The 15,944-nt window shown below is 47.1% G+C and overlaps 5 protein-coding genes across 5 annotated transcripts; 3 read left to right on the top strand and 2 right to left on the bottom strand.

The window, feature by feature from the left end:
• Positions 1 to 882: 882 nt before the first annotated feature.
• On the top strand, positions 883 to 2,359 carry F4813DRAFT_387962 (secreted aspartic proteinase precursor; the record flags this gene model as incomplete). Its single annotated transcript, XM_049246631.1, has 3 exons — positions 883 to 1,147; positions 1,215 to 1,329; positions 1,396 to 2,359. 3 exons carry the CDS (start codon positions 883 to 885, stop codon positions 2,357 to 2,359), a joined length of 1,344 nt encoding a protein of 447 aa, XP_049101219.1.
• Positions 2,360 to 4,051: 1,692 nt separating this feature from the next.
• On the bottom strand, positions 4,052 to 4,832 carry F4813DRAFT_387961 (uncharacterized protein; the record flags this gene model as incomplete). Its single annotated transcript, XM_049246630.1, has 3 exons — positions 4,052 to 4,448; positions 4,547 to 4,636; positions 4,771 to 4,832. 3 exons carry the CDS (start codon positions 4,830 to 4,832, stop codon positions 4,052 to 4,054), a joined length of 549 nt encoding a protein of 182 aa, XP_049101218.1.
• Positions 4,833 to 6,857: 2,025 nt separating this feature from the next.
• On the top strand, positions 6,858 to 10,762 carry F4813DRAFT_354379 (uncharacterized protein). Its single transcript, XM_049242741.1, has one exon. It carries the CDS (start codon positions 7,452 to 7,454, stop codon positions 10,515 to 10,517), a length of 3,066 nt encoding a protein of 1,021 aa, XP_049101217.1. The 5' UTR covers positions 6,858 to 7,451; the 3' UTR covers positions 10,518 to 10,762.
• A 172-nt stretch (positions 10,763 to 10,934) lies between these two features.
• On the top strand, positions 10,935 to 13,619 carry F4813DRAFT_354376 (uncharacterized protein). The gene is made up of 2 exons (XM_049242740.1): positions 10,935 to 12,166; positions 12,219 to 13,619. Exons 1-2 carry the CDS (start codon positions 11,168 to 11,170, stop codon positions 13,323 to 13,325), a joined length of 2,106 nt encoding a protein of 701 aa, XP_049101216.1. The 5' UTR covers positions 10,935 to 11,167; the 3' UTR covers positions 13,326 to 13,619.
• Positions 13,620 to 13,752: 133 nt separating this feature from the next.
• Positions 13,753 to 15,498, bottom strand: F4813DRAFT_354373 (Sm-like ribonucleoprotein). Its single transcript, XM_049242739.1, has 3 exons — positions 14,694 to 15,498; positions 14,562 to 14,630; positions 13,753 to 14,499 (listed from the first exon to the last, which is right to left on the bottom strand). The coding sequence occupies exons 1-3, from the start codon at positions 14,872 to 14,874 to the stop codon at positions 14,180 to 14,182; spliced, it is 570 nt and encodes a 189-aa protein (XP_049101215.1). The 5' UTR covers positions 14,875 to 15,498; the 3' UTR covers positions 13,753 to 14,179.
• Between the last annotated feature and the right edge of the window lie 446 nt (positions 15,499 to 15,944).

Here is a 15,944-nt window from a genome sequence, read left to right as displayed (position 1 = left end):
TAGGCCGTTTGTCATCGTCATACGTGGTACATGATCTTTTCTTGAGCACGTATTAGGAAAAGATAGGTACGAGTTAGACATTGTATCGGAAGGAAGGATATAGAGTTAAATTAGGTAGTCTCGAACTCACTTTAGTTGTACATAGGTATGTATGTCCTATTCGAAGTTAGAGTCTGGTTCATATTGATATCATGAGTCGATCTAGCCATAAGCTAGTAAGTACCTAAGTAATTCAAAGGCTGGAGCTATGTACATTAGGTAGGTAGGAACATTAGTTTAAGAGACACATAGTTACGTGTAAATATGGAAGTTACATGGAGGTGTTTGTCTGTAGGTAGGTACATGTCTACATCCAATTCATATAATGGAATGCAGTTGCGCAAGATTGCACGGGTTCCACGGTCCTTCAATCCAAAGGCAGCTGCGGATATCCGGCTTGGCAAGATGGCCGACGGCTGTAAATTCTGGTGTCTTCATGTTTGAGGTTGTTTAAGGTTGGGAGGTAGCTGGGAGCAATCATCCCAAAGCACGCGCCTGCCACAGGGGTATACCCAACTGCCACCTGCAGCTTTAGTGAAGCACCTCGTCACTTAGGTAACACGTCCCAGTGATTCACTTAACTTGGGAGGTACATATGGACATACCTACCTATGTACTGTTGACGAGATGTAGTTGCCTACCTAATGTATTAAATCTTGAGGGTAGTTGCACATGTTCACATCACAACATGCTCATACCCAAACACCATTTCCTATTTCCTGGGATACTCCTTTCAATAATTTTTCTCTTCTTCTTTTCTAATAAATTCCTCCTTCCCGTTCCTTTTTACTCTCCCCTAGGCACAAGAAGTTCTACCATTAGATCACCAAAAGGTTCATCAGAATGGCATACTTCCCTAGTGCCCGTGTGGTGGTGATGCTTTGCCTCTCCTTTTTCACTACTACTGTTTGGACCTTGGCCCTTGTTCCTAAGACTGGCGAGACGCTTTCTCTTCCTCTATCTCACAATGCCGATGTCCCTCGTCACGGCCCTACTGATTATCTCAGAACCCTGAAGAAGTACAACCTCAATGTCCCCGAGGGTTTACAGCAGGTTGTTGATGCCCACAAAGCCGCCACGAACAACAAGATCGCCACAGGCGAACCTGGTAAGTTAAGCAGCGTGTGGGCTCTCTAAGGGAATTAGACAGCTATAACTAACAACAACAACATTAGGAAGTTCTGCTCCGGCCGCCGCTCACGATGGCGATCTTCTCTGGCTCACTCCTGTCAGCATCGGTGACCCCCCTCAGCAGTTATACCTAGATCTAGATACTGGATCATCTGATACGTACGTTTCCATTATAAACTTATTGTACTTGATATTGTAATCGGTGTATACTAACAAGTAGCATAGTTGGATCTTCTCGACTGACACGGATAAGACTGAAGTGGCCGGACAGACCCTTTGGGATCCTAGCAAGTCATCATCAGCCAACAAGATCCAGAATTGCACTTGGTCTATCATCTATGGCGACTTCTCTACATCTCAGGGTATTTGTTATAAGGATACTCTCATACTTGGAAATCTCTCCATCCCTAACATGACAATTGAATCGGCTACATCGGTGTCAACCATGTTTACCGAGTCTGCGAATATGTCTGGCCTTGTAGGATTAGCCTGGCCTTCCATAGCTCAGATGCTGCCGCCCCAGAAGACCCTTCTTGATCTTCTACCCAATGTGTTGAGCCAACCTTTGTTTACAGTCGACCTGCGTCACAACAGCAGTGAAGGCTCCTTCAACTTTGGATATATCGACGATAGCCTGCATACTTCGGATATTAAGTATATCGACGTGAACACGACGGACGGCTATTGGGCTGTTCAGCAGACGGGCTTCTCCATTGGTGGCTCAGACGTCAAATATGAGTTCAGTGAAGCACGAGATATCATTGTTGACACTGGATCCACCCTGTTCTTTGCCCCAGAGGAGGCGGTTAAGACGTATTTCGGCAGCGTCCCCGGTGCCAACTACTCGTATACAGATTACGGATGGGTGCTTCCCTGCAACACAACCCCACCCGACTTCGTTTACGAGCTCGGAGATACACAGGGCAACAGACTTGCCGGCTCGGTGCCTGGTGCTTACTTTGTGTACGCCCATTCCACCGACGAGCTGTGCTATGCTGGTCTACAATCTCTCAGTTCTTTTACTGATATGCCAAGTATTTTTGGCGATGTGTTCCTCAAGAGTGGATTTGCCGTCTTCGACATTGCGAACAAGAAGTTTGGGATGGCCCCGAAGCCCCTGAACACCAATAATGATAAACGAGACTTGGATGCTCGCGATGAGGTTAAAAATGTCGTCGAATATATTTGAAGCAAGGGAGAATATGGAATCAATTTGCTGGCTTGCATTGTACGAATGATACAAGAGCTCTTTGCGTTTAATTGTCTTGGCTTCCGTTGGTGAGGCTCGCCTACCCAACCTAGACTTTCATGATGTTTACTTTGCGTACCTACGCGGTATGTATTCATTTTAACTTCGATCGGTAAAATAGGCGAATGAGATAGTTGTGGCAATCATCATGGGAACTGATTCCACGAACCATCACTTGTACTTCGTTTCTCCTCTAGGCAGAGATAAATGTGACTCGTCGTACCTAAATTTTTGCAAACCTCCCGTCCTTCTCTAATTTTGCTAATTCGTTTCCCTATTCCTTCTTTAACTTTTGTGTAGCGTTAGTGGTAGTGCTGCTAGGCTCTTGTAAGAGTTCGTCTACGAGGAGGGGCTTACGTAGATTTTCGCCTCGAGACACGAACTTTGGCGTTGAGGGGCCGGCAGATTGTATGTTTGTATGTGGTGTAATTTGAGGTTCTGGGCGGATGGATAGGCGACGGCAAAGGGTTCGGTTATAAGCACGGCATATATAATTTACCTGAGTGCCGCCGCTCACGTCTTTTTATTCCCCTCTTCGGCCATCTTTTCATTTGAGCAGTTCGCTAGGTTATCTGGTTTGTCCCAATATGAGTTTTCCATTTGCCGAGTCAGTAAAATTTAATATCGCTTTCTGTAACTCATCATCACTCACAGGTATACATAGGGTTGATCTTGTCTGGTATGAAAATGATTAATTATGATTACTGTTGTCTGCCTCTTTACTTTAAGGCTATTGACGTATAAGATGATAACGGATCAAAGCATCTCAAAACTCAGGGGCGAGCATGCATTAATTTGAGCGAGATGCATTAGATGTACTCGTTGAACGATAAAAGCATCTATGTACAATAACAGGCCCTTCTCTACTACTAAGGCCAGCTGATGAGATACGACATATGCATGCATCCATAGTCCATGACGACGGCCTTTGGTCCGCTTTCGCAACCGTTCCAACCTCGCGGGGCGGCGGCGACAGCGTTGCTCAAGAAACATAAAATCCTATGCCATGCTAAAATGCCAAGTGTGAGATGAGCGCTTCGTAGCACGCTCTGTCTGTCTGTTAATTATCAGGACCCAACCCCGTAATAATCACCCCACTGCGGCCGCCGCCTCCGTATTCATGATGCTACTTTAAAAAAAAAAGGGGGTGATCCTAAGATTGAAAAATGGATGAGAAAAGGAAGATGGACGCCTTCAACGCCAGACGGACAAGAATATAACGTCGTCGCGTCTTTTCTCTAAACGAGGGGATATCTTGAGGGTTGTTGTAAATTCGGGTTCGTGAGACTAGGAAAATGGGTGGTTCTCGTTCGCCCCCGTTTGCCGACGAGAAAAATCGAATGGACCAAGGCTCGCTTGTGGTCGGATCCCAGAACGGGGAGCAAGGATTAGTTTCATCCGGGGTACGCGTATCCAAGTTACTCCAACTGAGGCGATCTGAACTCATGTCCAAGTCCGGTCCTGTGGGGTTCGACGGAGGAAGTTTGTTGGTTACTCAAATATGTCTCCTTTAATATTCCGGTGGAAAGAATACGAAACTTGATGGAAGCCAAAAGCGATAGAAATTCAACTCGTGCCGGGTAAGGGGGGGGCGCAGGTTCAAAAAAGTTGTTGAAACGTAGTTATGCCGATTTAGTTGTCGCGGTCACCACCATCTTTAGAAACGTAGACATAGTCAGTAAAAGTTCGAGAACAAGCGGCGCCGTCACCAGAGGAGCTATGTTTGACAAGTACGTATTCACCTTCGCTGGCTGTGGGGGTCGGAGGCATAGCTCCTCCATGGGCAGGTGCTTGCTGTACCTGTTTAGCAGTTCCTGGCCGAGACCTTTGCTGCTGCTGCTGCTGTGCGAGATCCTTCTCTGTAGATGCCGCCTTGCCGAACGCATCGCCAATGGCTTGCCGTTGAGACCGTGGGCTCATGCTACCGGCGACTCCCGGAGGGTTCTGCCTCTTCAGTCGTTCTTCCATCTCCTTAATTCTAGCCTCGAGGGCCTCTAACTCGGTCTGGCCACTGTTGACTTGCTGTTTTCTAGTCATGAGAAAACCCAGTATTAGTGGCCGTTGGTCAAGGTCGCGTAATAAGAAAACTACGTCTCTGAAGAGCAGGGGACTTGGCATGGGCCATACCGCTTGTCAATTTGTTCGTCCAGGTCGGCAAGGCTGTTTTCAATCCGAAAGATATCCATCAGCTCTTGACTGAAAGATCGGGCAATCGTACTACACAGAAGATGTTGTGTTAGCTTTGGTGTGTCTTGAAGAATCTGGTTTGCTTCTCGGTAAGGCCTTCCCCTTACTAGCGACGGCGAGAATAGCGGGTACGGAAATCAACGGATAATAGCTAGGAAACTCACGATTGAGGTCGGCGGCCATTAGGTTGCCAGTCGCGGTCGAGTTCCTCGTCGGTGGGGTTCATGTTGGGCAAAAAGTTTACGTTGTCGTCGTACATAAAGGTTGGATAAAGGAAGATGGTGTAGAAGTCGCAGAAGTCGTCCAGCTCAGAAGTGCTGGGGGGAGGAGCTGGAGCTGGGTGGTATTATTATTGATAAAGTATTGGGAGTTGGCTTTTGGCGGTGGGGGGGGATGAAAAGGCGGGTCACAGAAAAATGCCTAGCAACTCATGGATGTTAGTATGGATGTTAGTGTATTAGTGGATTTTAAAAGGGACCGAATAAAACGAATAGCGAATAGAAAAAAGGGGGTCAGGCGAACAGGTGGAACTCGAGCCTCGCGGTACCTGATTTATAGCACATGTCCTGTCTGTCCTGTCTGTCCTGTCTATCCTGCCTGTCTTAGGTACTTGTCTTACATAGGTAGGTACCTAGGTACTATCTCACTGTCTTGCACTTGCACTTCCGGAGAGGTAAGCTGGACTTGACTGAAACACTTCCGCATAAGAACTAATTACATAGGTCGCTATACCCGGAATAGTGATGGAGGTAATTTATGTAATCAGACGATGTAATCAGTCGTAGGGGAAAGGTAACCTATGCGATACTTACAATAGGTAATGGATTATTTAACGAAGCTTGAAATTGGTAATAAGAACAGTACTGTAGTAATAATAATAACAACAACAATAATAATCAACAGATTATCATCTTAACGAAAGAGCAGCTTAATGGAAGAGGCAGATTTTTTGTATCTCTTCACCTGGCTAATAATTACTTCTTGGCGTCCTAAGCTGCTTTTTAGGATGAGCTCACGACGATCTCATCATTAGACGAGATGGTCCATGCATCCGAATTCGACAACGATGATCCAAATCAACTACCTAGGTACTACCTGGGTTAATGGAGTCTTATTGTTCCATTCGCATTATTCGTATTATTTTACTTTATCATGCAAACCTTGCTATGGAATACGGATGCTGTTTGACATTAGATTGACGATGAAGTGATGATGGCTTGCATAAGCTTATATGCGTATTGTCATGTACACTAGCAATACTACTCTGTCCTATTCTAGTAACGTTCCTGAATTACTTCCCTACCAGAGTTACTTGGGATTTACTTGGGGATAGGTACTTAATCTCCCTTGCTTTTATGCACGTCGTAGCTGTTTAAACTTCGGTCCCCCTTATTCTTGCAGGAATGTTCTATGTTAGGTAGGGTAGTATTATTCAAATGCTCCATTGAGGGTCTACATACATAGTATGCAGTACTCCATTGAAAGTATTATGCGGACGCCTAGACGCGCGGGAAGCCGGGCTATTAGTTAGGTAGGTAGCTTACTACTACATAGGTATGTATGTATCCATCGTTTACACTAGACGTAGCGCCTCTCTTTTCGTTTCCTAAAGCTGTCCCTTCATATTATATTTCTCTTTAATAGGTTAGACATCCTCTAGTTCAGGCTTCGTTTGGTAAGTCTTATGGGGACTCATAAGTCTCGTGGAATCGAGGTCAGACATACCTACTCATCTCGAGGGCTACCTAATTAGTGTTTAATTAATCATTTGTACAAACATATTATACTACTTCGTCCCTAAGCGCCAATATCAACCTTATGACATCGACTAGTCTATCTTCACCCTGGCTGTCTAGTACTGGGCACGTGCGTAGCAAGATCGCGTGTCTTGCTCATATGTAAGAATTTAAAGGTCTCACTGTCACGTCATCTAAGATAAGGATCTAGATGAAGGATCTAGATGTTCGTTACTAGTTATAAGAAATAGCAACCTATGATGAGACTGGCTGTGATGGTCGTTAATGTTGACTGGTATGTAGGTGGAATATCCTTGCTATTCGGGTAGTTGCTTAGCAACTACATGTAATTAGTATGTTGGGCAGAAAAGTTAGAAAAGCGCCTTATTAGATTTCGAAAAAAAAAATTTGATTGCGCTACATATATGCAGGTAAGAAGGAGATACCTGGTAAATCTGTGCAATCAGTTATTAATAGAAACGAGCTCTGATATGAAGAAGTTGAGATACCTACATAGAACACATATGTACATCCGATACGGAGCCTTTTTAAACTCTAACCTAAGAGGTAGCTACTAGCTGCTATGTAGTTAGTAGGTAATACTTAGGTAAGTTAGTTCCGTAAACTGCAGTAAGGTAAGAAAGCACGGGCCACATGCACTAACAGGAACGTTTGGACCTATGAACCCCCCCAGATTCCGCATTCCAACCCGCTCCAACAATCAATCTGGCAACATTCGCCGATCCATCACACGAATCATATACTACCGTGGCCTGCGACCTTGCGGATTACCGAATATACTTATTTTAAATCACGTGATCCATTGCTAACGACAAGGAACCGTGAAAAATATTCCTCGCGAATAGCCTCATCTAAAACCGGCCTTAATAGTCGCCGTTCCGCTATTAAAGTGGTCGGAGTAGTCTTAACGGACTTCTACGGCCCTTGTAAACTCTTATCGTACGCGTCTTAACCGTGTTTTCCCCGCCGGAGCCGCCTAACAAAGGTGTATTTAGGCTTGCTGACCGTGACATTAGATCGTGGCGCCGATTCATCTTTTACAGCGACGCGACGGTCCCCTCGACCCCGGCCGAGGTGGATTCTGGGGCATGAATCAGAACCCGCCTGCATATACCCCCCTCGAAGCATTTGCTTTATTCCAAGAGCTCAAGAGAAACTTTCAGAACGGCCTGGTCATCGGTACCTTCAGTCGCGTCTCCGAGACCCTCAAGAAAACACCCTTGATATTTGAGCAAGACGATTTTGATGCCGACCGACTAAGCCCTGAATCTCTTCAGGGCTTTGCCCTACAGCTACTTAGAGAAGAGCGGAAGGAGGAGAGGAAACGGGAGGCCGAAGCCGCTGCAGAGAAAAACAATGCCGGACTGTCACCAAACTCTAGGAAAAGAAAGCTTCAAAGTCCCCCTTTGTCTACTTTTCAGGAAGCCCTAGAGCAGACGGATAAGCTCCCGAACCTGGTGGAAAAGCTCTATATACGATTTCGGGATAATCTAATCAGGGAGATCAGAGAGGACGAAAGACGGTTCGACGAGCTTCAACGAGAGCTTGCTGAGATCGAAAGGGGAGAATGGGATAACAGGCTTATTCAGGAGCAACGTGCGGAACCACCGGCGAGTAACGGGACTTCAGCTGCCAGCGATCCATTACCTACGATACCGGAAGGCCAAGCAGCACCACCGCCAACGCCGATACCACCAGTCCAGATACAGACACACACGCCGACGCCAATACCAGTACAAGCACCGACACTACCGCCAGCATCAACGTCAACGGCAGTATCAACACCAGTTCCGGTTCCTTCCCAGACCCAGGATCACGGTAGGAAAACTGAGCCGCCGCATACTCCTCAGCCGCCCCAGGAGAAGAAAGTCCACTCAATTCCTCCATCGCTACCCCCACCTGCTCGTCCTCCAAGTGAAGCACGCCATATTGCCCCGGATAACAGGCCACAAGAACTAGGGCGTCCGATAAGTAATACAACATCAGTTTTACAACATCCACAGACCGTTCAAGGGTATCCCGCACGTTCAGGTTCTGCCACGCCTCAGCCACCCGTCGTTGATGGCCTTCAACGACCTGAGGGTGTCCCTAAAGGTCGAAGCCCTGCACCCATACAAACTAATCAACCCCAACCCCAACCCCATACTCCTACCCCTACTCCCGCGCCTGCTTTAAAATGGGAGCCTCCATATCAGCCTCCCCACCAGTCTTCTCCTCAACCTCTATTTCCACCTTCTTATCAACCGCCGCCGCCGCCACTACAACATCAGCCGACTCACCAGACTCCTGTTCCGTCTCCTCGACCCCCTTACAATACGGGAGTTACCAGGCCTCCAACATATCCTCAGACCCCAACCAGCCTTCCTCAGTTACCTCAGAATTATGCAGGCGGTAGGCAGACTCCGGGACAGTACGGCCAAGCGCACCGACCCTCAACGCAAGGATCTGCGCCAGCATCTCCCTCGGTGCTTTTGCCGCCGCAAAGTGCGGGCCAGATACCACCATCTCTTCAATCACTACCTTTAAACGCAACTCCAGACGGCGCAGGGCAACAAGTACCGCAGCGGCGTCCAGCTTCGATCCCTACAGTAAGCTCGCCGGGCCCCAATATAGGACCCGGTCCTTTCGCCCAGCATCAAAGTTCGCACGTGCCGACTCAAACACCTGTTCGACCACCTGCTGCATTATCGGAGCCACACCCAGCTGTAAGCCCCCCCAAACCTCCCGTGCCGCCAACACAATGGTCTCCAGCACCCGGTCCGGCCCGGCCTTCATATCCTCCGCAGACTCCCGTCCAAGCACCACCAGCGCCGCCGACATCTCAACAGGACCAATCAGCTTCGAAATCATATAGCTCGCCATATAATCAACAAGCCCAGCTAGCTCAGCAAGCCGGCACTATTGATTCTACTCAACGTCCACAAGTACCTCCACTACAGACCCCGGCGGCGGTACCTCAGCCTACGCGTCCACTGTCGGCGAATCAAGCGCATACACCAGTAGCAGTTTCTCCTCATATTATAAGGGGACATGGAACCAAGTGGACATCAACCCCCACGCCTGCAACACCACGTGTAGATGAGGTGACCGGTTATTTTGATATCCAAAGTCCCGTCTACGAGCCAATTAGCCCACGTCCTCAGTCGGCCCAGTTGCCGAAGACTTCTCCTGAACAGAATGGGAAAAAGGATATACGGAAGGTTCTACAAAAGCCCGATGTAACGCCCAATCGGCCTAGAGGTCGACCACGTTCCACGCAGAAAACCCATTTAACACAATCAGAGGAGGCCCCAGCGGACACAGATCTCTCGGGAAGTAATATTAAGAACGAAGAGGCAACACCTCAGGCCCTTGAGGATATTGGACACGCAACTACAGCAGATGAAAGTGTTGCTACCAAGGATCAGCCCGGCCCAAGCCAGCTGTCTAACAAACGGAAACGTCAAGAGAGTCCTCCGAATCGGGCTCCGCCAACACCAGCCACGCACGTTTTATGGACACGTTCGTTCAATAAGATTAGCCAATCTGCATTGGATCAAATTATCAGTCATCGCCATGCCAACATGTTTGCACATCCTGTAAAACCAAAGACGGCGCCAGGGTATTTCGAAATTGTGCTCCGGCCGCAAGATCTTAAAGGCATTCAGAAGGCAATTACTGCAGGATCTAAAGCGGCATCGATAGCTGTGGCAACAATGCCTGATATTGATCCAAGTGCAACAAACGTCTGGCTTCCGATGTCAGTAGATCTAGTCCCACCGCGAGGCATAATAAATATCGCGCAGCTAGAGAGAGAGTTGGTTCACATGTTTGCGAATGCTATTATGTACAACCCGGACCCCTATCGTGGATTCGGGCCTTCTTTCCTGAAATCGAATCGACGGGCTAGTCTAGAAGGCGACGGGGAAGACTACCGAGGCTACGAAGTAGATGAGAATGGGGTTGTAAAAGATACTCGCAGTATGTTTGGTGAAGTTGAGAAGTTATTAAGCGACCTCCGCAATGAGGTAGAGCGAAATGCGCCTCCGCCGACGGGCGTGCCACCATCTGCAAGCCGTAGTATGAGCGTAGCTGGTGGGGAGATGAACGCAACTGAGGATGATGCAGATGAGCAAGCAGGGGATACTAGTAAAAGGCGAAGAATTAGGGGCTAGTAGTAGCCTTATAGCAAGTCTAATGCTGGTCTAAGTGAGATTAGCAATCTAGCTAATCGCCCATCCTTAAAGGGCGAGTCCGCTTCAATGTAAATATGTGCCAAGGTCAAGATTCAATTATGACTTTGGTTATGGACAAAACCATTTTAAGAAGCTTTTGGAATCTGACGTATGTGCATATTTGAATATTTAGGTACCTTATATATATTAGTACCTAGGTATATACCTACCTCCCTATGAAGTACACGTATCGAATTATGTACATAGGGGGGCTGTAGGTAACACGCGCCAAATTGTTGCCCCACATATGCGCGCACTTTTAAGAAGGCACATTACCTAATACCCAAAGTACCTAACCTGATGTTCTTATGTACATTATGTACCTAAGTTGAGCAATGACGACCATCGTTTTGATATGAGAAATACAAATCCTAATGGAACTATACATACCTATTACCTAAATGCAGTGAAGATACATACATGTACCAGACACTCACATCTTCCATTACTAAGGTTCCTTTTTAATAAGAGCTCACATAGCACTAGTTCCGGCTTTGTGTTATACATCTCTTTTTTTTGGAGGTACCTCAAATACTACTTATCTCGAGTCTCACGAGTCGCGTCAAAACGCGTCGTCAACTGACTAAACTATGGTGCCTCGGAGAGTAATTGCCGACTCTGACGACGAAGATGGAGATGACAATCCACTAAGTCCTCTAAGAGAAGATGAAGGAATTGATCCCCCAGAGGTAGAACAATTGAGCCCACATCACAGGCCGTCAAGCCCTGATGTACTAGACAGCCGCAATCATATATCTGATACTACGGACCAATCCTTCTTTGCCAGTGTTTATGATGAGCAGCAAAACAGGGCTCTTCACCAATCTCATCTCATCGAGAATATAGTCCGTCAAAGTCAGCAGGCGAGCAGAAGTAGTGGGGAGATCTCGCTTCCGGTGAAGGAGAAAGGCAAAAAGGCCGATGCTTCTTCGGCCACGAATGTCACCTCACCAGTAGTCTTGGACAAGCCTAGGAACGAGCCATTACTCTCCAGCGACGGTGCTTCCGGTATAACCACTCCACGAAAGAGCGCATCTGGAGAATGGGATGTGCCCAGTAGTGCAGAAGACGCAATGGTTTCAAGGACTACTAAGAGTTTGAAAGGAAAGAATGAGAAGTCGTATGGCAAGCGAAAAAGAAGCCAATCAAAAGCAACGAAGAATTCTGCAGCAGCAGAAATATTCATGGGATATGACAATGAACTTGAAGAGACAGCCCAAGACACGGCTTTGCACAATGAGATGCTTGCCCCAAGTCATGGAGCTGGGCCATCACAACAGCCCGTATTCAAACAGAATGAAGTCTCACTCAATGACTCTGTGATCCGGGATACGGCGCCTATAGCGAATTTTTATATTGCTCAGAGCAACCTCACTACCATGCAGAAACTGGAATATGAGAAGGTTAATGCGTCACAAAACGGATACCCCAGTCTCCCCGGTCCTCTTACTAACATAAAGTCAAGCGGCATGTCGACGGTTGCATATCCAACACCTAGCCGATATGCATCTTCTTCCGGGCCACCGCTTCCGTGGGAAAGAGATTCTGCTGCTGATGTCGAACCAGATGAAAGCGTTGATTCCATAAATGCAAGTATACTCAGACATCTAAAAATCCTCAGCTTATCTAATGATTCTATAGATAATGTCTTCCCCAGATGTCATTGCAGCTGGCCATGATTATACGGAGGAAAACCCGGCAGAAGCAGTACTTGTGGATACACAGGTAGCATACGATGAGGTCGAACCTGCAATCGGAGATACTACCCCAAGGAGCCTATATAGCAAGAGAAAAAAGAGGGCAAGAAGCATACAAGATGAAGACGAAGATGAATTACAAGATGGACCTTGGGACTATGAGGCTGTTGATCGGCACCAAGACAAACACAAACGGAGGCGTAATGAGCCAAAATCAACCCCACCTAATTCACATGGAGACGATGCTATCGAGCTTCTTCCAAATCCAAACGAAGGAATGCTTCGGGAACAAGACTACCAGGACTTACCCAGGAAAGAAACACATGAGACCGGTGATGCTGCCCCTGATATACCTCCGACAGCGCCTCCGCCTGTTTCTTTCAATGCGCCTGAACATAACCTGCCAGAGACTCAGCCAAACCCCCAACCAAAGAAGCGTGGGCGCAAGAAAAAACAGGCTGTGAAAGAACAGACCCTTCAAGAAGAGCTGCCCGTCGAAAATCAGGCTGCCGCTCAAGAGGCACCCCTTGCTGTTAAAGACCCCGAGGTAGAAATTGAGCCAGAGAAGCCTAAGAAGAAAAGAGGCCGCCCTCGAAAGTCAGACTTGGCAAAGCCCGAAACAGCGCCGGCTCCTGAACATCAATCCCACGCTACGTATAAGGCCCATGAGGACGACGCTCAGCACGACGAGATCACTTCGGAGAAGACTGAAGCGACCGAGAAGCTAAAGCTCAAAAAGAAACAAAAAGCCCGAAGCGAAGCAAAAGAAAAGGAGGAGATAGAGGATTCAACCACAGATAAGGACGACGTTAAAGACCCGTTGAAAGAAATTAACAGTAACTCCAGACCATCTGAAGAACCAGTATCGGCCGAGGGAGTGCCTGCGAAACCCACCCCCAAACAGTTAGCCGACCAGCACAAGTCTAATGAGAAAGGAAGCACGGTCCCTAAGCCCACATCCACATCTTCGCAACAACCCAAGGTACAGTATCGAGTTGGCTTAAGCAAACGAACACGGATAGCTTCGCTACTGAAAATTATCAAGAAATAGACCCAACTTGACAAAGTCTATGTTGTGGTAATCAGTACAGTCATCCTTTAATGATGCCAAAGAATGAATTGCTTGGCTCTATAGCAAAATGAATTTCCAGACGATTCAGTACCAAGAGAGAAATGGAAATGAATATTATGAAAACTACCGCTTAACTTCCATTTTGTTGGAGCATCAACCAAGCGCGAAAATAGGTCGGACATGACTATGGAAGTATAAGAAGCGAGATGGTAGTTGAAGGTTGTCATACCTCTTAAACGTGTAGATAGGTATACAACAGATAATTAAGTCCCTATATCTATATGATCCCTTGATCTAATAGTGCTCATGGAAGAGCTCGGTTCTCTTATACTAATATTACCTCGGATTTGTAGATACCGGGCCTTTTACAAAATGGCTTAGGGCAACTTGGCATGGGGTTAAATGGTGAGGGTATAATAGGATTTATTATTGCGTAGAGGGATTTGTTTTAAGTGACCAATATATGCATCTCTAAAAGCTAGGATAGCCAACCCGATAGCATATCTCATATCAGCTACCTAGGAGGTAGGTATAAGAATACATTCGTGCTTTCTAAATACGACAAGCTACCAACACCAATCAGAGTGCAGCTATTGTTTGCTGTTGTAGGAGAGCAGTCTTCCAGGCCTCTAATTCCCGTCCGCAAGACTACCAGTCTTATGTACTAGGGTGGGTTGACGAAAGGGAGACATTTCACAATATTCTGTCCCCCGATCCATCTTGGGTATATACCACTTTACCCGTGGCGTATTTTTTTCTTCCCTTTTTTTTTTTGTCCTCTAGCGCGACCCGAGCGGTTGGGCCTACAAACCAGTATTCCCAGGTGCCTTTTTCTAGAGTATAATCTCCCCCAGGTTCTCGCCCTCGAATCCCAGCGTAGCCAGCTTCTGTAACTTCTTCTTCTCTTTCGTCTTTTCCACCGCTCTCCGCTCTTTCGCCAACTTCTCTACCGCAGCAAACTCGGCCCGCTCGAAGCCCGGGGGCGGGTCGTCGTCTTTATCGAGGTCGATCTCGCCGAGGAGGAGCACGTTCTCGCCGCGGACGAGGAAGATGCCGTGGGCCTGTTCGGCGTATAGGCCTTTTGGCTGCGGGTCCGAGGGGTCGGATGTGATGGCGTATATGCGCTCGACTGTGGACTGGAGAACCAAGTTTGCTGAGAACGGACACAGACATTAGTTATAACCAGAGATAAGAATGAGATTGGGGAATTCGTACCAAACTGGTCCCAGCTTCGTAGAACGCCATTGAGTTTCCGCCCATCTCGTAGACACACCAAAAGCTTTTCTATACCTGGTGGTTAACAAAGGTCCTAAGACGGCGCTCATCTCGCCGCATCGATTGCCTTACTATCGGTGAGGTCTAGTAGCTGCGCAGCAGTGGTGAACATCTGTGGGGGAAGCTGTTGCGGTTGGGGGGTAGCAGCAGCAGCAGCAGTGGTAGCAGCAGTTGATGCTGCTGCTGCCGCGCGACCCAGCGCCGAGCCGCCTGGTTGAGGTGGAGGATCGTGAATGGATAGGTTCTCCATCATATCATTTGGTTGGTTTTGTTGTTGTTATTTGAGGCAATGGTGCTGGAGCTATACCGATCCATAGAGAAGAGAGGAGATCATTCGGAAAATAAGTGTATGTACCGATGTCAGGCGCAATTTGCACTTAGCTGACGTCGTCTCTTTCATATGTCTCTTTCATATGCTGCCCACGCATAGGAAACCAAGGAAACCAAGGAAACCACGTTATTAGTCGGGTTGGATTTTGGCGGGGCAGAACAATGGGAGAAACGTTGATGCGTTAGGGTGCTTATATAATAATACTATGGTCCAATCACAATAAGTCGAGCATTGTGAGTAGATTATAACTAGGTATACTGTATTAGCAAGTAAGTTTTGGTATGCACTACACTGTGTGACTTGACATTCTAGAAACTCATCACAGCTAAAGCACTTGCATATCTAGTTCGAGATGGGGAAGACAGGGGACCGACTCCAAGTATATTGATGTAAATTGTTAGTAGCGCTAGCTATCGTACATTGATTAAGGGAGCGGGCAAGATTGAAGATATTCTCTAGGTTCTTTGAATGAAAGGTAAATGTTTGAAAATACTTAAGTAGCCTGTGTAAGAGAGAAACGGCCAGTGAGATGACAGGCAATTGTCATCATATACTATGTATGTAACAAAACCCGCTAAGAAGCTGCTTACCAGCTCGCATTCGCGATTACCTATGTACCTACATAGATACCTACCTAACCTTATTACCTTGGCGGGTATTACCGGATCTGGGAAGACGGGCCTAGGCTAGACAAGGGTGATCCACCTCTGCTGTTGCCGAACATCCTTGCTTGCGCATGTGACGGCTAGTGCTAAGCCGTACTTTGGCCTTCGCTGTTTCCCTTTTCCTGCGGGACGGGACCATCCTTTGGCCTTTGGCGTAGCTTCGTGTTCCACGGATCTGACGAAACTTATCTTTGGATTTTCTGGGGTTACATGTTAACTGATACACACACTACTCTAACCTGCTTTAAAGTCTTTTCGAACTTCCTTCCTTTTAGATGTCCCGGATAGTTTAGACGGAATTGAATATTTTGGCAATTGAGCCCTGAG

The sequence above is a fragment of the Daldinia decipiens genome (assembly GCF_022478715.1).
Source record: "Daldinia decipiens strain CBS 113046 unplaced genomic scaffold F4813scaffold_10, whole genome shotgun sequence".
Taxonomy (NCBI): domain Eukaryota; kingdom Fungi; phylum Ascomycota; class Sordariomycetes; order Xylariales; family Hypoxylaceae; genus Daldinia; species Daldinia decipiens.
This window is presented reverse-complemented; position numbering and strand designations above follow the sequence as displayed.